The 23,087-nt window shown below is 55.7% G+C and overlaps 1 protein-coding gene across 2 annotated transcripts; it reads left to right on the top strand.

The window, feature by feature from the left end:
* The first annotated feature begins 234 nt into the window (after positions 1–234).
* Positions 235–21,393, top strand: TRMT44 (tRNA methyltransferase 44 homolog). 2 transcript variants are annotated; one of them, XM_082727505.1, is made up of 11 exons: positions 235–885; positions 2,313–2,427; positions 5,030–5,249; positions 6,918–6,986; positions 7,698–7,805; positions 8,994–9,065; positions 10,064–10,170; positions 10,990–11,173; positions 12,995–13,403; positions 15,559–15,675; positions 20,539–21,393. In XM_082727505.1, the coding sequence occupies exons 1-11, from the start codon at positions 309–311 to the stop codon at positions 20,769–20,771; spliced, it is 2,211 nt and encodes a 736-aa protein (XP_082583631.1). In that variant the 5' UTR covers positions 235–308; the 3' UTR covers positions 20,772–21,393. The 2 variants fall into 2 exon arrangements, with proteins under 2 accessions (XP_082583631.1, XP_082583632.1); XM_082727506.1 differs by lacking the exons at positions 10,064–10,170; positions 10,990–11,173.
* Positions 21,394–23,087: the final 1,694 nt, after the last annotated feature.

Below are 23,087 nucleotides of genomic sequence, written 5' to 3' on the forward strand. Positions count from 1 at the left end.
CTGCCCGGACCTCGGCCAACTCTTTGCATCCGCCACAGACGCCCCGGCCCTGGCGAGCCCGACGCAGTGTCCACACGCTGCCGCCAGGGCTATCGTCGGAGCCCAGGGAGGACGCGCCCCTGCAAGCAGCACGCGCCGCGCGGGCCGCCCCGGAGATGCCAGCGTGAGCGACACTGCGTAACGCGCGGGGAGCCCGAGGGAACGCCTCGGGGCTCGGTGATCCGCCCCGCCCCGTGACGTCGCAGGCTGCGCCGCCCGTGCGTCGTCGCGGCACGCCGTAGTCGCGCAGCGCTGGGCGCGGGCTAACCATGGCGGAGGTGGGCCGGGCTGCTGTGCGCGACCCGGGTGCGCTACTCCCGGGGGGCTTCTGGGCGGCGGTGGCCGTGTGGCTGGAGAGGCCGCAGGTGGCCAACAAACGGCTGTGTGGCGTCCGTCTGGAGGCCCGGCGGAGTGTGGCGTTGCCCCGGGCCGCTGCGGGACCCCGTCCCTGCTCCCCCGGCGAGGACCTGGGTCCCGGGCAGACTACAGGCCCGGCGCGGGGCACCGCGATTCGCGGGCCCGGGGAATCGCAGCCCCGGCACGGGCAAAGGGAGAACCGCAGGGAAGCGGCTGCCGCGGCTCGGCTCGCAGGGGGTTCCGGGCCGGCCGGCGAGGCTGGAGTCGGGGAGAGCGAGTTCCCTGCCTCGGATCTGGATTCTCTCTGGGACGCTTTCTCTCAGAGCCTCGACGGCGGCCATCCAGAGCTGCTGGGCTTCCTTAGCGGGCCCGCGGCGGGATCTCAGCCGGAGGCGCCTAGCGAGCTCTCCGTGGTTCTCAGAACCCTCATCCCGAAAACAGGCCCTCGCTGCCCGCTTGCTGTCCCGAGGAGAGAACTAGTCGTGCAAGGTAGGAGCCTGTCTCGTGGTGACGGGCGGAACGAGGGAGGTGGAAATTCACCGAAGCGGGATTTCTCAGCGGGCTCCTGGAACCTAGGCTCCTCCCCCCGACGCCGGGACGCGGGGGCGCGGGGCCCACCTTCAGGTCGGGGCAGATACGGTCCTGGCAGCTTTGGGGGAGGCTTGGGTCATTCTAGGGCTGCAGCCTTGAGCTATCAGGAGCAGTGTCAGGGTTGAGTGAAGCTTCTAGGCCAGGTTGGAGCCTCGTTGAGACGGGGCGCAGAGGAGGCGGGCTGGAGTTGGGTCAGGGAGAGAATCTTTGGCACAGGATGCAGTTAGATGAAAAAGCATTTGTTGAACCTCAGATCAGTGAAGAGGCACGCACGGTTACTATGTCAGTACCTTTGCAGTGTCCTAGGAAGGTTGTAAAAATTTTTTTTTTTTTACTGTTTTTTAAAGGGACGTATAGAAATATGTATTTCTAGTGTAGAGAATGGGGTCATTGTTGGGAGGGGTCTGGAATGCCTGAAGGAGAAGGTGAAGGTGTTCCCTGTGTTGAGTGATGGATAGGAGTTTAGCAGGGGAAGAGATGAGTGGAAGGCCTGCTCCTGGAGCAGCTGCTGGAGGCCTCCATCGGGTTTTCTCAGAGCCCGCAGTGGTGTCCAGTCCTTCTCATGCTTGCATCCTCCTTTTCTGCCTCCAGCTGGAGAAAGTTTTCAGCTTATCTGGGCCCCTGTGACTGACCTGAGCCACCTGTTTAATCCCAAGTACTCCCTTTCCTGAGGTTTGTAGCCTCGTCACATCTGCAGAGACCCTCTGTGCCTTGTCACATGGCAGAGACACAGCCTGGGGCATTTGGGTGCCAGTTGCCTTCGAGAGGCTGTGGGACCACATTCCACAACACCAAATTGCTGTAGGCACCTTCCCTCCCACTCCCACTTCCCAGCGCTGTCTGCCTCTCTGCCTCTGCAAGGCTCTTCCCACGTGTCCCCTCTGCTGGGAGGCTCTCTTTTCATCTGTTATGTCCACACAAATTTAGGACCTCTTCTAGTTTCTGTCTCCTGTGTTTGATCTCCATTTCCCCTCTACCAGACAGAGGTTGGTGAGTCAGTGCCCTCGAGGGCTTCAGATGTAGACGTCTGCACTCCCAGATTGGCTTCCCTGTGAGGGAGAGGCAGTGGTCCTCAACTGGGGCTTTCTCCCTTCAGCTGCTGCTGAGCGTGTCTGCTGTGTGGGCCTGAGATGCAGCAGTGAATAGGACATCAAACGTGTCTGTCCTCCTGGATGCTGTGATAAAGGGGGAGTGGGGTGGGGTGGGGAGGAGGGAAGCCCTGGGAGAGCAAAGTCGGCCTGAGTCATGACTCTTCTTAGTACTGCTTCTAGAAAACGCTGAACCGAGCAGTTTTACTGGATTATCCCTGTCTTTTTTTCCCCCAGATGTCCTCAATGGAACTGTAACTTTTTTACCTTTGGAAGAAGATGATGGTGGGAATGTAAAGGTTGAGACGAGCAACGTGTATCAAATCCGGCTCAGTCAGAGCCAGGAGGAATGGTAAGAGCTCCAGAATGGAGTCCTCTTCCAGAGCTGTATGGTTTCTGTCCCATGTCTGGGGAGCTGCAGGACTCAGGGTCATTGAAGAGATAAATGAAGGTGCCCTTTGGCAGTGAAGGGGGTTGGGAATGTGTTTCCTGTTTCTAGGTGCCCTTTCCATGGCGTGTCTTGGTTCTTTTCGGCACCTGGCCTGAGTCTGTATTCTGCCCAGTCCTCGTAGCCAGGGTGATGAGTAGCACATAGGTTTAGCCTAATTGAGTAATCGCAAATCCCCTTATTATTTTCTTTCTTATAACTTGGGAATGGGGAGTGAGGATAGCTTCCTTTTTTATTTCCTGCTGAGGCTCACGTTCTGTATGTATTGGGTAGTCAGTGGTTCTTATCCCGAAAGTGGTAGTTCAGTAGCCCCCTTCGTTCCATGTCGCTTTGGGCCTGTACTGCAAGTGTGAAACTTGGTTTACTTCCCTTTGATGTTTTTTAAATGGAAAAGTCAGAGGAAGGATACATTCACTTCATCACGCTGCTGCTGCTGTTTTCCTAAGAGCCATGTCTGGTCTGTACTTTCAGAACAACCTTGGGGATTGTGCTGTTGAATCAGACTGGGCTTGGCACGTGGCCTTGTATAAAGCAGGGGAATACTGCGGGAAGAGCCTGCTTATGCAGGCAGATATACCTGGGTTTGCCCACTAGCAGGGTGACCCTGGGTACGTGGCCTCTGGCCCTCAGTCTCCTTACCTGTGTGATGGGTTTAATAATTCTTGAACTTCTGAGGAGGGCCTAGGCTTCAAAGGGACCTGTTGTAGGCATAGAAGCTTGATAGCAAGACTTAGAGCCTGGCTGAAGACTCTTAGAATTATCTAGAGACTGCCCGAGGGACCTGGCCCCGGGCCCTTCCTCCATGTGCTTGTGTTGGAGAGTGGGGACTGGGAGCAGGCACCTGGGGGACAGCGTGTTTCCTGTGGCAGTCACTGGGTGGGGGGCGCTGATGGCAGAGCTGGCAGGTAGCCCCTGAAGGCCTGCGCTTAGGGCTGCTGTGCAGGCACCCAGCATGGCATGGTCGTAGCAGCACGATGGCATGTTTCCACGCATGGCAGTTCCATTCTTTGCTCACGGACTCAGGGCTCGGACTCAGCTGCCTGCTCCCATCATTCCGGGTTGGCGTATCCTGTCTTCGAGCCCCTAGGCAGCTGTCCCTTACATCCCTTTGGGCACTTGGGCCAGGTGCTGAGCACAAGGGAAATGGGACTTGACAGGGTTGCATCAGTAGTGCACTGCGCTCCTCATGGTCTTCTGTCATCACAGTGGTGTCAGTGTGTGCCTGTCCCATCTCATGCTCCACAGGGGGCCGGGAGCAGTGCCACACACACAAACTCGCTCTGCCACCACCTGGTGCTGAGGACCATGCAGGCCCGGAAAGCAGGGGAACCATGTCTGTGTCCCCAAGGCCCCTCGGTATCAAAGGCGGTGTCAGGTCATGTCCACACAGATTGGGTGGGCAGTGCCCGTGAGGAGGGAGCATCCCAGGTAAGCCCTGAGCGGGTGGGCAAGTAGGCCATGGGGACTCTGGGGGACACCTGGGAGAAGAGCACCAGGGACGAGCAGGGGAGGGGTCTGACAGGGTGTGCCTACCCCAGCAAGGAGCTTCCAAGGTAAAGGGTGAAGGGACGGGTAGAAGGGGGCAGCCTGAGTCCTTCCCAGGCTCTTCCTGCAGCGTGAGCTCCCCAAGGTGTGCCTCTCAGTGCACAGTTGGAGCCTGTTACTTAAAGGGGGTGAGATGTGTCTCCAGGGCTCACGGTGGCTAAAAGCGTGACAGCCCTAGTTCTAGTCAGAGCACCTGACCTCTCATCCTCGCCCCCTACTTGTCCTTGACCCCTATGCACCCTTGTCCCCCACGCCTCCTCTTGTCTTAGGGCTGCTGTGGAACACCACCTTTTTATAGCCTTTCCACACCCGACAGACTAGACATTCTCCCCTTATTGGTCTGCCTGAATCATGGCCTCAGACAGTGTCTTATGATCTGAGTCTATGGGGGTGAGCTTTTACTCGCTTATTCAACACACGGACAGAGAGGCCCCGCTGTGTGCCTGGCATGGGGCTGGTAGCAGTGGGTGGAGACACACAGCGCACACAGCCCTGAGCTATATGGGGACTGTGGTCATCCTTAGCTGTGGGGCTGAGCGCTCCGCTTTCTGGCCAGGAAGTATTTGGTGAGCCAGTGTACTCACACTTGAGTTGCATGTGTGAAAATACATAAAAACACAGTGTTAGGAGAATCCTGAGACATCTGGAAGGCAGCTAATCAGTGCGTGAAGCAGACAGTAGGAGGAGTTCTGTTACGTGTCCATCCTTCGGACAGGCTTCATAGGATGGGTAAATACATTTTTAATAGCATTTGTAAGAAAAGAATTCTTTCTGCTCTTAGAAAAAATGTATTTTTCTCTATTTGTTGAAAGTTCTGCCACTAGTTCCCAATTGTTGGGTTTCAGATCAAATAATTTATACTTATAGCTGTCTTAACATGTTCTCTCTTTTGGTAAATATTTAATTTAAAAATAAGAATTGAAACCAGCTCTGCTTATTCATATTTCTCTTATTTTTAAAGGTTCATATCTATTTTAATTTTCTGTCCAGAAAGATGGCATTCAGATGGCATTGTTTATCCCCAGCCTGCCTGGCTGGGAGAAGAGCTGCTGGCCAGGTTGGCCCGGTGGTCTGTGGAGAGCAAGAAGAGCGGATTTAAAAGCACCCTGTCCCTCATTTCCATCATCAAGTACAGCAAAACATACCAGATGCTTAAGGAGAAGTATAAAGACATGGTCAAGGTAACTGGGGAAACATTGGTGATTCCCTCCTTTAGATGAAGGGACATGGACCAAATTATGCCAGGAAGAGCCATTTTCTGGTAAACTTTGTGATGTATGCAGACACAGATCTCAAGTCAAAACTACGCCACTTAAGGGCCTGCATTGTAGGCTGTATTTTGACATAGATAGGGATGCAAACTCTGCAACTCTTGACGCATGGAAAAGGATCTTTTCTTTCTTCTTTTTTTTTTTTTTGCACATGGCTAATTTTTTCGCAAGCAAGTAAAAGCAAAGTACTTAATTGAAAATAATTGGATATTAGTTCTGAAATTGCCACATTTCCTTATGTAAAGTTAAACATGTTTAAAGAAAAGATATGAAAAATTAAAGTATAAAAAGCGTATACTTGCAGAAAGAAGGTTAATTTCAGAACATGTCCTTAACTTTATATTTAAGATGTAAAGGGAAAGTAACAGCAAACCTCTGTGCTCACATCCAGAGGAAGAAATAAAGTTTCCCTAACATAGCTGAACTTCTTTTGTAGTTTTGCCCACGTATGGCCCTCTTTCTGGAAGGAACCATGATTTGTCATTTGTGTGTATGTGTGTGTGTTCTGCATTTTGTTTTGTTTTGTTTTGAGGGGGGTTGTAGAAGGAGAGAATCTTGAGAGAGAGAATGTTCAGCACAGAGCCTGATGTGGGGCACAATCTGATGAATCTGAGAACAAGACCTGAGCCAAGATCAGGAGTCAGATTCTTAACTGACTGAGCCACCAGGCACCCAGATGTGTGTGTGGTTTTTTTTCTCAGTTACCTATCATCGTATAACAGAACATTCCAAAGGTCACAGGCTGGAGACTGTGCCCTTTCATTCTTGCTGTAGTGTGTGGGTCCTAGCCTGGCCAACAAAGCTGGTGGCCCCTTCACTTCCAGATTCTGGCCCGAGAGGCCTTCATTATCTTCCTAACTATTCATTTCCTTCCGGAAAGGACTTCATCTATTATTCCAGCCTTTGAAATTGTCCTTAGTGAGAGAGCCTGACCTGTTTAATCCCCCATGACTAGACATGGACATCAGAACGTGTTGCCTTGTCTTGGGTTTTTCCTCTTTTGCCAGCTGTCTGTTCTGCATGTGGCCTGTGTGGGCAGTGAGACGTTATGTGCTTTCGGAGCACCTGCTCGTTGTCCCATGTGGCCGCGGAGGCTTTAGCTTTCCAGAGAGGGAAATGGGGACCCCCTGCTGCGGGCCACTCCTGACAAATGACAGCCAGGCGCCCACAGACCAGACAGCTGGGCCCGGCTTCCTGAGCCCTTTGCTTTCCTCGTCTGGGGTTCCTTGTTCCTCTTCCTCATCTACAGGAACGATGGAAAAGGAGAGCTGAGCATTCTCCTTGATGTGGCCTCATCTAAACAGCCTCATCCGTCATTTCTGTTGCAAAGTCCTGCCATGGACTGCAGTGCTCTTGCCGTGTCCCGTGATGCATGTGCAGTAAAGATTTGGTGTGTCTTTATGTTATGCTCTTACCGTAAGAGAGCCTTTATCTGTGTCTGCCTTCGGAATGAACTTTTTTTTACAACTTTCCTGCCTGGTTAGTCTCATTTGACTTAGGCTGATGCGGCTACTTAACGTGTCGTGAAATGGCAGGGTGACGAGCGAACAGTTACATATGCCCTGGAAAATGTTTTAGGTGTGGCCCGAAGTAACCGATCCTGAGAAGTTTGTGTATGAAGATGTGGCTATTGCTGCATACCTGCTGGTAAGCGTGCGTCTAGTTGCCTAAGCCCCTCTGCGGTGGGGGCGGCGTGCTCTCCGCCGCTGGTGGGGAGCAACAGTCATTAAATCCGTAAGCCTGCGTGCAGGCTTGGTGGCATGGACTCTCGTCTGACTGTGGGAGAGGAGCACGCCTGAGCTGTGAAGCCGACCCGCAGGGGCTCTAGCTCAGCTGGGCATTTCCAGCACCCCTTCACCACGGGCCCACGGCACCACTCGAGCTGCTGACAGGCCCCCTGTGACATGCACTTGCCCTCCACTCCTGGGTCCATCCTTGGCTAGCTTGCTAGCCCCGGAATTTGGGTGTGCCCTTGATGGAATTGTTTTGACTCTCCTATCTAGCACATGTTTGGCCCAGATGATTTCTCATTCCCTTTCATCTGAAGGTATAGCCCAGAAGAACAGAGAGAAGGCATGAGGACCCAGCAGTAGCCTGTGAAGCTCTTACCTGGAGAGGACCACTTCCATTTGGTCTCTTGCTGGGACAGGCGGCCTCGAGACCCCCGAGGCACCCCAGAGGGCAGCCCCTCTGCTCACCTGTGTGTCACCTGCACAGACCCAGGGCCGCAGACAAGGACTGGCCACCTGTCCTGGAAACGCGATTTATAACTCATGCAGAGTTTGTGTCTTGAGTTATTCTTAGAGGGAATGAATGAGGTACTGATTATTATTATTATTTTTTTTTTTTTTAACTTAGATTTTGTGGGAAGAAGAAAGAGCTGAACTGGGCTTGACCGCCAAGCAGTCCTTTATTGACTTAGGATGCGGGAACGGTCTCCTGGTCCATATCCTGAGCACCGAGGGGGTAAGGGCGCTCCCATGGCCCACCTAGTGCCTTTTCCAAGTGTCTTCCAGACCAGGACAAGGGTCCTTGATGTTTATCACTGCTGGTTCGAGCTGAACCCAGAGTCTGCCCGGCTGTTGGGCTGGGACCGAGGAGAGTGGGGGCCTGTGTGGCTCGGGGAGAGGATGGCCATCCTGCTGGTTAGAACAGGGCTCATGTGGGTGTGCCTAGGGACGACTTTGCATAGCAAGGCTGTTTTGGCCGTCGGGTGCTCTTTGGGGAATGAGACATGTCAGGGCACTAGAAGGGGAAGGAGCGGCGGTGGGTTCTGTCCTCCAGAAGCTGGAATCCCCATGTAGAGGCCGTTACATTCCTGCTATGGTATGCACTGGCGACAGGGGTGTGTCAGATCCATGTGGTAAAGGCGGGATGCGATAGAACAGCCCCTGTTGCTTAGAGCGAGCGGTTCAGTGTGAGCCATGAGCTTCCCAGTTCTGTGCTTCCAGCTGGTGTCCAGCCTTCCCTCGGAGTCACTGTGGGAGGTGACTATCACCCCGTGACCCCCACTGACTTTTGTGGCATTCTGCCCTGTGGAAAAGGCGCTCTGTGCACAGCTGTAGGACTTAAAATGGGGTTGTTGTAATACTTCTTATTTGCTTTGTTAAAAAATGGGTTTGTGACAGTAACAGCTGTAAACAGGTTGTCTGGGGTAGGGCGTGTCAGCACATTGGGCGGTGACCTTCAGGCTGGTAGGTAAGGCCGGGGCACCTTGTGCACCTCTTCTCTCCTCCCAACTTGGAAACGAGCATGGCTGCCCCGCGGGAGCCTGTGGGCACGGGCATGCATCCTGGGGGCGAAGCCGCTGCAGGGGGACAGGCCTCATTGGCTGGCCAGCTGGAGGGGCGGGTACACTGGGGTTGGGCCTGACTCTGGGCCATGAGAGGGAGCTCTGTGTCCAGGTGTGTCTTCTGGGCCTTTGGCCTTGAACCCGTTCCCATGCCTCGACTGTCTTTCCCCTTGGTGAAGACTCCTGGTGACCCTCAGCAGCTCTCGGGATCTGACCTTCCTCAGTCGCTGAGAAGAGAAGCTGTGGGTACCATCAGGGATCCCGCACTTCACGCTGCCGACTCACCCTGCAGAGTTTAATGCATTCTTGCTCATTTATTATGATGTACTCACGTTGACCTTTGCATTCTGAAATTCTTCTAGCACCCAGGCAGAGGGATTGATGTCCGGAGAAGAAAAATCTGGGACATGTATGGACCACAGACTTGCTTGGAGGTACCGACCGTGTTCATTTGTCTGCTCTTGGTGTGCTTGCCCCCTGGGGCAATTGTTTTCACGAGCGTGCCCGGCGCTGACCTTTCCAGCTGCCTCGTGCATGTTAGCTAGTCCTCGAGCAGTGCGAGCTGTTGGTCCCCCATCATGCCCACTGTTCTTGGAGGCCAGGACACACGCACCCTGCTTCTTGGCTCACCTCCTGTTCTCAGTGGTTTTTTCAGAGGACAAGTCACACTGTGTAAATCCTTGTGCATCAGTCTTAGTCCACTTAAAAAAAAATTTGTCATAGGCCAAACTTGAGATGTTTTGGATGATATTGTCATAATGCTTTTCAGAAAGGTTTTTCCTCAAATACACTTTCAAGGGGAGTTTGGAATGCTATAAGAGATGCACCCCCCCCCCAAAAAAAAAACAGGAGAAAAAGTAGAGGTTTGCATATTTACCAAATACTTGAGTGCCCTCAACCTGCCAGGTATTCTCAGGTGCTGATATTTTGACAGTGATGGGAAGCTGTGCACCCATGCATACAGAGCAGGTTCGGGGTGGCAGGTGTGGTACACGCTGAGGGGGGTGAGGGGTCTGCCGTGGGTCTGGGTTGTGCTGTGTGTGGGGGTGGCCGGCAGGGCCTCCCAGCAAGAGGGCAGGTGCCGAGGAGCCCAGGAGAGGAAGGTAAAATGCAGCTGGACCGGGGCGGGGCCACAGGTGTGCAGATGCCCCATGGAGCTACAGAGCTGGACCATGCACATTTCCTATGGGCCATCTAGTGGATCAGAAAGAGATGAACACTCAGAGGGCATGGTTGGTTTCTCTAGCGATGATGCTGGAAGCCGCTGGGTTTCACGCCCTCTGGAGCAGATGCAACCCTATGTTTAGGTGCCCGCCCGGTGTCCCCAAGGCTCCGGGGTGGGGCTGAGACCATGCCCAGCAAGCCGGCCTTGCTTCGGGAGCTCTGTGCTGCTTTACTGAACACACGGTCTTGTTTTGTGTTTTTTTCTCAGGAAGGTGCAATCACCCCAAGTGATAAGACCCTTTTCCCTGACGTTGATTGGTTGATTGGTAACCATTCCGATGAACTGACGCCGTGGGTACCCGTCATTGCAGCCCGGTGAGCAGGTGGCCTGGGCGGCAGGGTGGATGGCAGGGGAGGTTTGAGTGCCCTCTCTGTCCGCATCTGGCCACCAGTGGCTGTTGGACACCGGAAATGGAGCTGGCTCAGATTGTCGGAAGGATGATGTGTCGAGCGTATCAGGCCGGGGCTGAATTCCGCCTGGCTGGAGAAGATCAGCTCCCAAATGTGGTTCACGGCATTCTGCTCAACAGCGCTGATGAAAACCAAGGACTTTGGTGGTGTTTTTAGCCGGTGTGGAGACAGGTCGTGTTTTCTTGGAAGTTGTTTTCTGACAGTGAGGGCCGGTCTTCAAAGGAAAAGTCTGTGGACAAGGTGACCCTTGGAACAATATTTCTCTCTCAGCCCAGGGACTGCATGTGGGGCGGCGGCCCTTCTGGCTCAGGAGATGTCGCCTCGAATGTTCTGTGGCTATGGTCTGCCATCCAGGGTCTTTGGAACTGCCCTGGCTCTCCAAGGGTAATGTAGGTCAAGGAGCACGTCTTAGTCTTTGCCGTGCCTGCCTCTGAGCTCCCGCCCTCCCGTCTGAAGCCTCACGTGCTTCTGGAAGTCTTATGTTGCAGTTGAGGAGAACAGCTGCGAGGGAGCAAGTTTTTATGAAAGTAATTAGATTCATGTTTTATGAAGAAAGTATGGCATGCTGCATTGTTTCTAGAAACTGAATTAGGGAGAGCTGTTATTCATGTTCTCATCAGAAAACATGAGCAGCCGCCAGCACACATGTCTTATTCCAAGGCATGATAGCCACGTGGCTCTCCTGCTGAATCTTCTTTCGTTTTTGGTGGATTGATTTTGAAGGTCCTCCTATGGCTGCCGTTTCTTTGTCCTTCCCTGCTGCTTCTTTGACTTCACCGGGAAGTACTCCCGGAGGCAGAGCAGGAAGACTCAGTACCGAGAGTACCTTGATTTCGTCACAGAAGTGGGACTGGCCTGCGGGTTTCACGTCGAGGAGGACTGCCTGCGCATCCCGTCAACCAAAAGGGTGCGTTCTGGTCACCATGGGCTCGCCGTCTTCGGTGGGGTGCTGGCATCTGGATGGGGGGGCTGAGGGTCGCATCACAGAACCAAAAGGGCTGCTGGTGTTCAACACTGGATGCGTTCCAGAAGCTGCCTGTGCTGATCTCAGTGTCTCAGCCACAGGTGGGCGTCGGAGGGCTCATTCTGCACCCACGGCCCCTCCCGTCGTGGCTTTGCAGGACCCTGGCCAAGTCTTCATTTCCTTCCCAGAAATTGCACATGGCCCTCGGGTACCTGCCCAGAGTAGGCGTCAGCCTGACTTATATAGCGGTGGCCCGAGTATTGTCTGTGGCTGCCCGCTCTGAGTACTGACTCCTCGGGTTCCCCAGTGACTGGCCCAAATTGAAGTCTGGTTCAGAAGTTCCACATGAGTCCCATTTTCTCCTTTGGCCCTTGCCCAGTCTGTGAAAACAGCAAGTGTGACCTCCCCGCCGGGGGGGTGGTCAGAGTGGACTGGGTAGCCTTCCCGCTCACCCTCTGAGCCACCAGTTTGTGATAATCTCTGGTAGCTTCCTTTTGTCAGACTCTGTGGCTGTCAGTGTGCTTTTTTGACCAGCAAAACACAAAAACCCATCATATCCCAATTAGAAGCTTGATTGCTTAATTGCTTGATATGGTGAGAAGGACCCAAGACATATATGAGGTGAGCTCTTGGCTCTGCCCCCTGCTCACCGCGAACTGTCACACACATTGCAAACCGTACCTGTGTCCCCGTGTTTCCGGAGGGGAGGCGATAACACGGCGCCTTCGTTGTGGGCACCCAGTGGTGGCGGTGAGTGGGGCCCCCGGGGCCTCGGGTACATCATTGCTGCCTGTGCAGTCACCACTCAGATCACTCTGAAAGCTTCCTTTGGGCCTGTGCTTTTGAGCCACAGTGTCATTCTCATAAGTGCCCTCATGTCAGCAAGTCCCACCGGGAACCGCTGAGATTTGGGTCATGTGCATACAAGGGTCCCAGTTTGGGTTTTTGCACTAGTCTTTCCATTTTCTTGCTGGAGGGCACGTACCCTGCTTCTCTCTGAGCCTCAGCTTGCTTGTAACCCGGTGGACTGGGGGGCAGATACGAGAGCAGGTGTGCACACATCTTACTGTTCAATGGGGGCACCTGGCACATTTGTCCCCACACAGCAATGTCACTTCACCTGCCCATGATCACATAGGGAGCAGGTGGCAGAGCTGGAGTGTAGTGAGGGGTGGCTCTGATGCTTGCTTTTTTTGCCTGTAAGCTGGTTTTGTAGCTCTCACCCGGGGAGGACGTTGAGAGATGCTGTACCTAGGGCGGTGGCGCCAGACCGGCCTCACTTGCCCCGGGGATGCCTGTGTGGCCGCCTTCCTCTGAGCTATATAGAGGAGAAAGCTCAAAGAGAGCATTCCTGCTGCCCCAGGTACTCTGCAGGGGCCACATGCCCCCCTCATCGGACCAGGTGTCCAGAAGGACGTCCTAGGTCCTAGGAGACATCTGGCTTCCCAGCAGCGTCCATGCTTGGGGTCACACGAAGGCTCCCACAAGTGAAGTGTTCAGAGCAGGCACAGCCGTAAGGTCAGTGGGGGGCTCTGTTGTTACATGTGTGTTAGGGCCCTCAAAGTCTGAGCCTTGAGATTCTTCGTGGGCTTTTGCTCTTGAATTATTCTGGACGTTTTTATTGATACTGGTTCCTAAAGTAAGCATTTCTTTCATGATAAATGTCTAAAGCTTTTAATTTGTGCTGCAGAACAAGAGAGTTAAGTGGAAACCAGGCCATGCTGTAGGAGCCTGGTGATATACCCTGCTGTTTTTCACACACAGGTTTGTCTCATCGGGAAATCCAGAACATACCCACCTGCTGGAGAAGTTTCCATGGATGAGCAAAGAACCCAGTACATTAACAGCAGGCGGGGCCACCCCGTGAGCCCACCCAGTGAGGTGTCTGTCCCTCTTCCACCCCGGGCCACAGTGGGACACGCAGGTCACCCTGACGGGCACCAGACCTTGGACACCGGGGCTGCCACAGGAAGAGCGGAGATCCGGGCTGACCAACTCTGGCTGTCTGGATTTCAGCCTAGAGAGAAAGCTGAGCGCGTGAGGAACTGTGCCACCCTTCCTCGAGATTTTATTGACCAAGTGGTTTTGCAAGTGGCACATTTGCTGTTGAATGGAGAGCAGTTAAACACAGGAAGCGCTTCCAGCAGCAGCTCAAAGGCCTGGAACCGAGGAGGTAGGCCCCCTGCAGCCACATGCCTTCTGGCTTTCAGGTGGTGGCTCAGCTCTCCTTTAGGACCAACTTGAAACTGTGTGGTTGTTTTTAATTACGTGTATTTTAAAGGGACATCGAGGATGAATGGGCCACCGACACTGATTGTTTAAAGGTTTCCCTACAGTTCCCATTAATGTGCAGGACTCCATTCCTTCGGAGGAAGGCACTGAGGGCAGAGGGATGGTGTTCAGACTTTTAGTTCACCTTCACAGAATTGTCCAAGCTTCAGGGGGTGGAGCTCTTTATTTTCAGTTTATAGGGGTCATCCAAATGGAAAACAGTCCTGAATGCCAGGAAAGCACACTGTCGCCTTGACAATAGGGTAACACTTGGGAGACGTAGTCAGATAACCTGGTTCTCTTTGAAATCCCCCAAGTGCAAAACTCAGACGTGGTGAAAGGGAGACAGTTGTATCTGATTGTCCTCATAGGATAAGTAACGTGCTGAAATCAGTGGTGTTCAGGAGAGATAGGGAACCAAGTGTGGGATTCCGTTATTTTTGTAAAGTTGAGTGTTAACAGTCCTAGGCTGCTGCCCCATCCAAGCTGGTTTCTTTCCTGCGCGGCGGCACCAGAGGGCGCTGTGGAGCTGGCTGGGCTGGGCAGCGCCTGAGACTGCCTCTGAGTTGTGGGAGTCATTGGAGGATCTGGGGGAGCCTTACCTCAGCCTGTCTGGGGCTGCTGCCTGGCTGCCTGTGAGTGGAGGCCCAGGAGCAGGCGGCGAGCCTGTTCTCCCCCACCGGTGACGTCGTCCTGCCCAGAGCCTCTACGGCTCTGGTGTACGTGCCATGGGGCAGGGCTGTGGAGCAGCTCCCCTTCCCTATGGATCACTGACTCTGGCGGCGTCTGACCGAAGGGCCTCTCTAGGGATGTGCTGGCAGCCTCTGCCAGAGCCCCCACTGCGGGTGGCTGACCACCCATGTAACTAGGTGCTATGGCCTGTTCTGTGGGTTGGTGCCCCACTTCCTGCTGTGCCCTACTGAGGTGGGGCCCGAGTAAAGAGGAAGGCAAGCTGGGTGGGGGGTTTCCAGTGGGGCCTCGAGGGGCCAGGAGTCCCTGAAGTAGGCAGGCAGGTGCCTCAGAGACGTGTGTGTGTGTATCTGAAAATGGGGAGTTCGACCTTCAGACCCAGGAGTGATTGAGTTCAGGAGATCCATGCCTGTGCTTGGGACAGCACTTTCCCAGTGGTAACCACCTGGGTCTTCTTGGGTCTGATATAGATAGTGGGTGGCTCTGATCGTCAGGTCTCAGGTCTCAGGCCTGCCTGCCCGGTGGAGACCCCTGCAGAGCTGGGGGGGCCATTGTGCCACATGGGTCTCGGTGTCTGGGCCTGGCCTGAGGTGCTCCAGTGGGGTGGACCTGTGCCCTTGGCCTCTTAGCCCATAGGTTCCTGCCCTCAGGTGGTCTTCTCACCTTCTGGTTGCTGGAGTTTAGTGACCCCTCCGCAGCCTGCCCCTGTGTGACATAGGCACAGGTCTGTCTCCAGGCCCTGAGTGATCTCTGCAGGGGGCACAGGGTGGGAGGAGGTGGCCCCTGCCCTCACAGCTGGGTCAGGACACACACACGGCCGAGGATGAGCATCCAGGGGGAGGCCGTATGCAGCTGTGTGTATGAGCACCATCGCCAGCAGCTGGAGCAGGGCCGGACCCAGGAGGGGCAGGGGAGGCCATCTGCAAGGGTTTCAGCCTTCTCCTTAGACGGCCCGCTTGCTCTCGGAACTGGTTTGAGGTGGCTGGCTCTGGTAGATGGAATCCTAGGCACAGCACGGCTGCTCCCCTGGGCGTCGGGCCGGGCCGCACGGCGGCACTGATTTTCCATGTCTGGAAGGAAGGGCTGTCTTTGCTGGCTTGCGCAGTCGTCGGGTGGGCGGAGGCAAGAGCCCAGGTACAGGGCCTGGCAGGTGGGACGTCCCTGGCATCCCCGGGGGTGGTGGCTCAGCCGTGTTTTTCCCACTCCATGTGGCGTGGCCTCAGAGCCACAGTCAATCTCACGGCTCCTCTTGCTGACATGAGTGAGGGGCCGGGACAGAAGGAGCTGGCACTGTCTCCGGGCAATAGGCATCATGCCTGTTTAAGGTCTCCATTGACCTTTATGTTGGGGAAACCCGGTTTCCACAGGAAGCCTCTCCTTGGCAGAAGTGGCCCATGAGCTGGCTGGGGAGACACTGCAGAGGTTGAAGCGGGAGTGTGGAGGCCTGCAGACGCTGCTCAGAAACAACCATCAGGTGTTTGAAGGTAAGGGATCAAGCCCGGAAACACACTCATTCCTCAGATGTGGAGGACACGCCTAGATTTCCTGAATCAGAAGGTTCTTCCCCACAGATTCTGCCATCCCTGTCCCTGCTTTTTCTATTAAGTGAAGTTTGCTTTATTTTTCCTTTAAATTTTTTAAAAGATTGATTTATTTTGGAGTGTGCGCATACGAGTGATCTGAGGGGAAGGGCAGAGGGAGAGAACTGAGTGCGGAGCCTGATGTGGGGCTCGATCCCAGGACCCTGAGATCATGACCTGAGCTGAAACCAAGAGTCAGAAATTCAATAAGCACCCAGGTGCCCCTGAGTGAAGTTTGCTTTAGAGGAGATTTAGGTACCTAGGAAAGTGGGAGAGAGAGAGGATAGAGCCCCCCTGCCCATGCCTAGCTTTTGCCTTCCGAGTGCCTCCCACCAGGAAGGGATGTTGGCCATGCCTCTTGTCCAATTTTCTCCAGTCCAGCCCCCATAGGCATGGCACCCCTGGCCAGGTCTGGCCTTACCCCTGTCCGGGATGTGCTCATGCCTCACATGGAAGGAAGAACAAGTCTGAAAACCTCCCGGCCGGGTGTCACTAAAGGACTTTGTGGGGGAGGGGTTGTTACTTGTGTTGGCCCTCCAGCTGCCTGCATTCTGGAAGCATCCCGAGCTCCCAGCAGTTAGAGGAGGGAGCCCCGATGCCAGTCACTGCCCTGCCCTGTGTGTCTGCCCCGGGCCATTGGGAGCAAAGCTCTCAATCCCGTCCTGCCCCATGTTCCAGGCTTCCAGGATAGCCAGGTGGTATAGAGGGGCCCAGGAACCTGTGCCCTTTCACTCAGTCTGCTCTTGGCCAGGCTGGTGGGGAGGGGGACGCAGAACAGATACTCACATGGGGACCAGGGGTAGAAGGAGGTTCCTTTACTTAGAGCGCGGTCAGCCGTTTGTCCTGTTTCCCTCTTGGAGCTCCTCTCCCCCTTTTCTTTGTGAAAGTATTGTAGAGTGAATCCCAGCCTGCCCATGATCACCCCTGAGTACATCAGCGAAGGGCTTTAGAGCCCCTGGTGTCTGGTATCACCGTCGTGCCATAGGTGCGTGTCCACCGGAGTCGTGATGTGCAGGGAGGCCTACCCTCCCACAGGGTGGGGGGCGGGAGGGCCATGCTGGGGACATGATCTCTGGGCCAGGACTTGGTAAAGAGGATGAGGAACAGCCTTTGTTAAAGGTCTGTGCTGGGAAGACGCGGAATTGGGGTGCAGTGAGAGGGCGTGGCCTGCAGCCTCCTGTGGTTGCAAGGAGGGCTTGGGCCTCCGTGATGGCAGGGGAATAGTGACACCTTTGTGACCAGCTCTAGGCCAGCTGTGGGGTCACCATCTGTGCACCCGCTCTCTGCCACATCGGGTGCCTCAAGGGTCAAGGGCAGGGCCCAGTGCAAGTCCCCCCACAGCACAGCATCTGGCTCCTTCAGACTGCATCTGGGGAAGCACACTTGATTTTGTTTCCACTGGGAGGTGGCCCAGGAAGGCCAGCTATGGGCTGGTGCTGAGTACCTCTTCTTTCTGGGAGGTGGGTGCAGGGCGTACAGGTGGTGGGTTCTGGGTGATGGTGCCTGAAAATGTGCTGAGAACGTGGGGTCCAGAGAAGACCCCGCTAGCAGGGGCTGCTCCTGCGCCCCTGGGGCCACCCTGCAGCTGCTGAGTGACGCTCCTTTGGGTCAGTCCCCACACCCCCACCCTGGTGCTGCTGCTGAGAAGAGTGGTTGGGCAGTGACTTGGGGCAAGTGGCCATGGCCGATGGAGTGCATCTGTCCACTCCCAGCCTATAAAGCTAAGGGAGTTGGGCGCTGTCACCTTATCTTCCCTGCCAGTGTGTGCATGTGACACATGAGAGCTCAGGTGCGCATGGCTCCCACGCATGCACAAGAGAGCTCAGGTGAGCAAGGCCTGCATGTGTGCACGGGAGAGCTCAGGTGCACATGGGAGAGCTCGGGTGCTCATGTCCCTCCCCATGTGTGCATGGGAGAGCTTGGGCGTGTGCAGCCGCCCACGTGTGCAAGGGAGAGCTCAGCTATACACAGTCCCCCCACATACACACACACATGCACAGGAGAGCTTGGGTGCGCACAACCCCCCCACGCATGCACGGGAGAGCTCAGGTGTGTGTGGCACAGGAGATCTCAGGAGTATGCGACCCCCCACATGGGGACAGCAGAGCTTGGATGCACATGGCTCCCTCCACGCGTGCATGGGAGAGCTCAGGTGTGCAGGCTTACTGAGCCTTTGGGTGGCGCAGGTACCCTTGGTAATGATAGACTTTGTTTTCATTTAAACCTGGTCTTCTCGGGGCAGTGCCTATGATGGCATTGAGCCCTGTAAACTGAATTGGAGTTTCCTTGTTTTGAGTGGCTGCAGAGGCTGGAGTGTGGGCCATCATGCCTCCTGCTGGGGAGTGGAGCCACTTGGGGGCGGGGGCGGCCTTCCTGAACCCGCAGTTCCTGCTGTACTCCAGCTTTGGCATGGCTACCTGGGCTTTGCTCTCCGTCTCACACGCTCTTTGTCCGTGAAAACACCCGCTGCAACCCAGAAGGGCTGCCCTTCTGTTTTCCCAGCATGGCTTTCTATTTGACTTTGTGAAATCGTAGCTTTTTTCCCCCTACTATAAATATGCATGTATGTGACTGCTTTTCTATGCAGTTCACATGGCGGGGGAGGGGGAGCACATTTATTTTTGGAAACACATCTGAGTAGGCAGCTCAGGGCCTGAGCACTGAGTAAACATTCTGCTCACGGTCTGCAAAAACTATGCACGGAGTGTGCTCTTATCTCCCATGGTGTTTGAAACAAGAGCCTCTAGTTTCTGGTCGTGTTTACAGGGCCAAGGAGGTTGGAGCGATTTTGGATGCCCTCAGTTTTGCTGGAGCCGAGCACCTTGTGGGGATGGGCCAGTGCCCGGGTGGGTGCGTGCTGGGGGCAGGGGCTTGGTGGGGCCGTAGCCGAGTGGTCTGTGCCTGAGGTGCCGTCACTCTGTGCTGGCCATGATGAACCTGTGGCTGCCTCTCACGTGGGGACTTGTTGAAAGTCTCTCCTGGTTAGAGATTGCTGGCCTGGCAACCCAGGTCACGTCTGATCAGAACCTGAGCATGGGGCACTGTTCTGGTAAATTGCCCGTAGTGATTGTGGGAGGGAAAGTAGTTTGGGAGGAGAATCCTGTGATTCCACCGTAGGATTGGGAGTGTATTTCCCACAGCAGTTGGGAAGGCCCGCTGGTGCTCTGACCTGTGAGCCGGCTGGAGTGGGTGCAGGTGCCTGGCCCAGGCCTCCCCAGGATGGGAGCTGGGGGTGTCAGGAGGGGCACTGCAGGAGCTTCCCTGGGACCTGGAGGTACACAGGAGTGTGTCACGGGAGAGCTCAGGAAAAACCTCTGCCAGGGCTGGTCCTCTGTCATTGGTGCCTGGGCCCCCTGTCCCCTGGCCCTGCAGGTGTTGCTCCAGAAACGTGACGAGGTGCCCATTTAACTCACGAGACCACTGTGACAGCCTGCTGCAGGCCAGCCTCTCCTCGGGTGGGGACCCCTATGGAGGCTTTGGACCAGGCCGAGGGCTCCTTGCATTTTTGGGCACACACCAAAGGTGCCTGGTGGGAGTCTCACCTCGGGGCTCTTTCGGGACACACTTCAGGGCCACGTCCTTCTGCAGGGATATCAAGTGGAACCTAGTGATATTCCCCTGACCTGAGCTCTCATACTAAGGAAGCTGGGCGTCGGCCTTGTGGGGAGCAGTGCAGGAGGCCAGCTCCGTGGGGGAGCAAGCTGTCCATGTGGCCCTCCGTCTGTGAGGCGCCTCTCTGCAGCTCCTTTCCTTGCCTTAATGGAAAATGTTTAATAAATGGCAGTCCACAGAGACAGTCTCATTATTGCCACAACACGAGCCTGTTTGAAAGCAAACTCCAAGCTTTAGTTTGTGCTTTCAAGTTCTCATTAGAAGCTGGAGAGCCAGATTTATTCACTAAGCTTCCTTTCTTTCTCCCTGAGCGTGTCTGTCTCCGGGTGGCCTTACAGCTTCCAGGGAAAACCAGAATGGATGTGGCTGCTTTGGCCATGTTTCGGTGGAATTGCTGGCTTCTGGGAGTCAGATGGCCAGGTGAACGCCTGGGTGGAGTCTGGGTCTTAATGGGGGTGGCTAGCTCAGGAGGCAGGCCAGTGGGGGGCCCGGGCAGCCACTGGGGCTGTACCACTCCCCAGTCCCTGTGTCCTGTGGCAGCCCCCACCCTGCCAATGGAGCTGCTGTACCCCTCCCCACAATGTTTGCGTTTGGGGGCTCTGACTTTGCTGGGCACCAGTAAACCCTCCTCTTCACCTGCCTGGAAGGGAGCTTTGCTTGTTCTCTCTTTGATGCAGAGGTGAGGCTCTCCATAGATGCCACTGCAGCTTCCCAAGCTGCACCTGAGCCTGGGACCACATGTGGCTCTTACACCGTGGTCTCCCAGGCCCTCGGTCACTGCCCATAGGCCCGTCCTAGTGCAGCCCCAGGCACTTGTCCGTGGTTGCAGCCTGGATCTTGTCAGCAGCGCCCCCTGCCGTTCATTGCCCCAGCCCCAGGTGTTCAGCGTGTGCCTCCTGAAGACCCCAGACCCCTGGCGCTGGTCCTCCAGGCTCCCCCAGCCTCCCCCAGCTTGCTCCTTGCCTGTTCCCTCGGGCCCTCCCTCCCACCCCCATGTCCGCCCCACCAGGCCAAGGCTCCAGGTTCGGCCTCCACGGGTGCTCACCCTTCAGGCGTGGACGGCTGGTGTCGGGGGCCTGCAGCCCCAGGCCTTGGTGAGTTGGTGGACTTGGAGGAGAATGACTGGGCCATGTCTTCTCCTTGTTCCAAACACAGTTGTGAATGGGAGAGTTCACATTCGCGACTGGAGAGAAAAGAAGCTACAGAGGCAGCCGCACTCGGAAGCAAAGCGAAGACTCTGCTCGGAAGCTTTCAAGACCCGCATGTGCTGGTTCTACAGTCACCACCCCGATGGCTGTGTTCTGCCTTCGGACAGCTGCCCGTTTGCCCACGGGCCAGCAGAGCTGCGGCCGCCCCAGACACCCAAGAGGAAAAAGCCAGTTCTGTGAGCTGCTTCCACCATGTGCGAGGGGCACACCCTGGCTCCCTTGGGGACTGCAGACTCTGCAGGTTCGGATGACTTCCTCTGGATTCCCCTGTAATGTGGCCTGTTAGTTACATGCACACCAGACGCTGCAGAAGCTGGTGTCCCTCCTGCATCCATCCCTGAGTCAGTGCTGGTGCTGTGTTGTAAACGAGGTCACACCTGTGCTTAGCATCTTTATTCCAGAAAGAGCACAGGAGCACTTGGAGCATCTCATTGTCTCGAAGGTGAGGAAGTGCCTGGACCATCTGGCCCCTCTCGGGAGCTTCTCTCGGGAGCTTCTCTCGGGAGCTTGGCTCGGGCTTGCTAGACTCGTGGCTGAAAGCGAGCTCACCCCAGGAGCACAGCCGGTCCTGTCATGTCTTCAGCTAGGTCGTACTAGGTGATAGGAAAGAAAATCCTAAGTGATACCCAACAAGGCCAGAAAATCTAAAGATCACAGAAAGCGGAAACCCCCTTGCCGTCCCTCTCTACTAGACCTCCCAGAAGTGCTGCCAGCGGATCTTTTTGTTCTGGAGAAAAAAAAAATGCCCTATGTGTTTCTGTTTGAAATTATTTTTTCAGTTTTACATAAAAGGTCATGTCGATGTGCATTGTCCTGCCCTTCATTTTCTGCATGGCATGCCCTGGTGACTTCCGCAGTGCGGTATTCCGCGGTGTGGGTATTCTCGCTTTGCTCGTGACCATGAGAATGAACTTTTCCCTTTCCCTGAGAGGCGCCACCGCTCGGTGCAGCACGGGAGTGCCTGACCAGCCGCAGCCAGGTGGGGCCTGCGGCTGTGCCTGCCTCCCTCGCCCAGTGTGGTGGGCGTGTTCCTCCTCACCCCCAGCCTCTTCCCTGCAGGAGGCTCCTGGCAAAAAGTCCTGGTGCCAGTGGCCGCTGTGGTGCCCCTTGAGCTACGATTGGCATGACCGGTGCACATGGAGCTGCTCTGAGCCATGAGGTGGGGGCCTGGTGCAGAGGCCCCTCTGGCCATGTTTGTGGGGGATGCCCGGTGTGGGCAACTGTGGCTGGCTGAGCAGAAGGAGAAAGTCCCCGGCTTCTCATGGTGGCCGTGAGCTGGGTTAGCCCATGCTGGGGCTGCGGCCTCCCTGCCTCTGACCTCAGCTACAGCCACCAGGGGTCTTCATCGGCGTGACACCGGTGAGTGGAGGTCTCCTGTGCACTTGCTGCCTGACACCTCTGGGACGATTCCCCGCAAGACAAGCCCTGCCTTGGGCTCAGACCTGGGGCAACCTCCCCTTCCCTCCTCTCAAAAGGGGAGCCCCTTCTAAGGGGTGAAGTGGGAGCCCTGGGACTGGCCTTTGAGGGCGCACAGCTGCCGGTGGCCAGGCTCTGGTAGCCCACATATGTCCACTTCACTTTCCAACTGAGGGTGAGCTACTCTGGTGGCCACAGCAGCCTGGACCTGCAGGCTGTGCGCCTGTCCCTGTCGCAAGCCCTGGAGCTGCTCGTCTTAGAGTGGGTAGGCTGGCCCTTGGGGAAATGAGCGGCCCCACAAAGTCTTGAGGTGGATGCTTTGCCCTGAAAAACACGCATCTTGGCTAGGATCAGGGGTGGGTGTTGGATGACCTCAGCTCTCCTAGGTGCCCCCGGGTTATGCCTGTCCCAAGGCGGGTGGCCAAGGGTCCTGCCAGGCTGGGTGCTGTGCTGCAGGAGAACATGCCCTGCCTCAGAGACTCCCTGCGTGCCACTCTGGGCAGCAGAAAGTGGCCCACTAAGCCATGTCACCCGGACCTTTCTTGGTTGCAGGTACCCCTTAACGGCCACTGGCACCGTGTCCCTGCCCAGAGTCACTGTTGCATCTAGTGTTCCACTCTTACGGCATCACAGCACACATGTCCACAGGATTGTGTGGCTGGAGTCTACAGGATGGGAGTGACAAAGAGTCCCCGAGGGAGGGTCCTGGGGGCATGGACAGGGGAGTGGCCTCTAGCCTTTCTGCCCTCCTCTACCTGCTCTGTGCCCCTGGCCAGCAGGGGTCCACTCCCACCTCTGAGGTGACCCCCACTTACCTCTCCCTGTTAGACCTGTCACCCCCTCAAAGGGGATTGGAAGGTGACACTGTGCTTCTCTTTTCCACTACCCACTGAGGGCCACCACGCAGGGGCACAGCTGCCACAGCAAACTGACCCAGGGCCCCCGCAGGAGGACCCTGTGTCAGGGGGACAGCCCAGCCTGGAGAGGCTGAGAGCTCAGAGTGGGCCAGCACCTCCCTGGGGGGTTTCTCATGGGCTTTGTGGTCAGGGAGAGGCAGCTCATTAGAAACATATTTAAGTC

Source organism: Mustela nivalis, assembly GCF_964662115.1.
Source record: "Mustela nivalis genome assembly, chromosome: 4".
Taxonomy (NCBI): Eukaryota; Metazoa; Chordata; class Mammalia; order Carnivora; family Mustelidae; genus Mustela; species Mustela nivalis.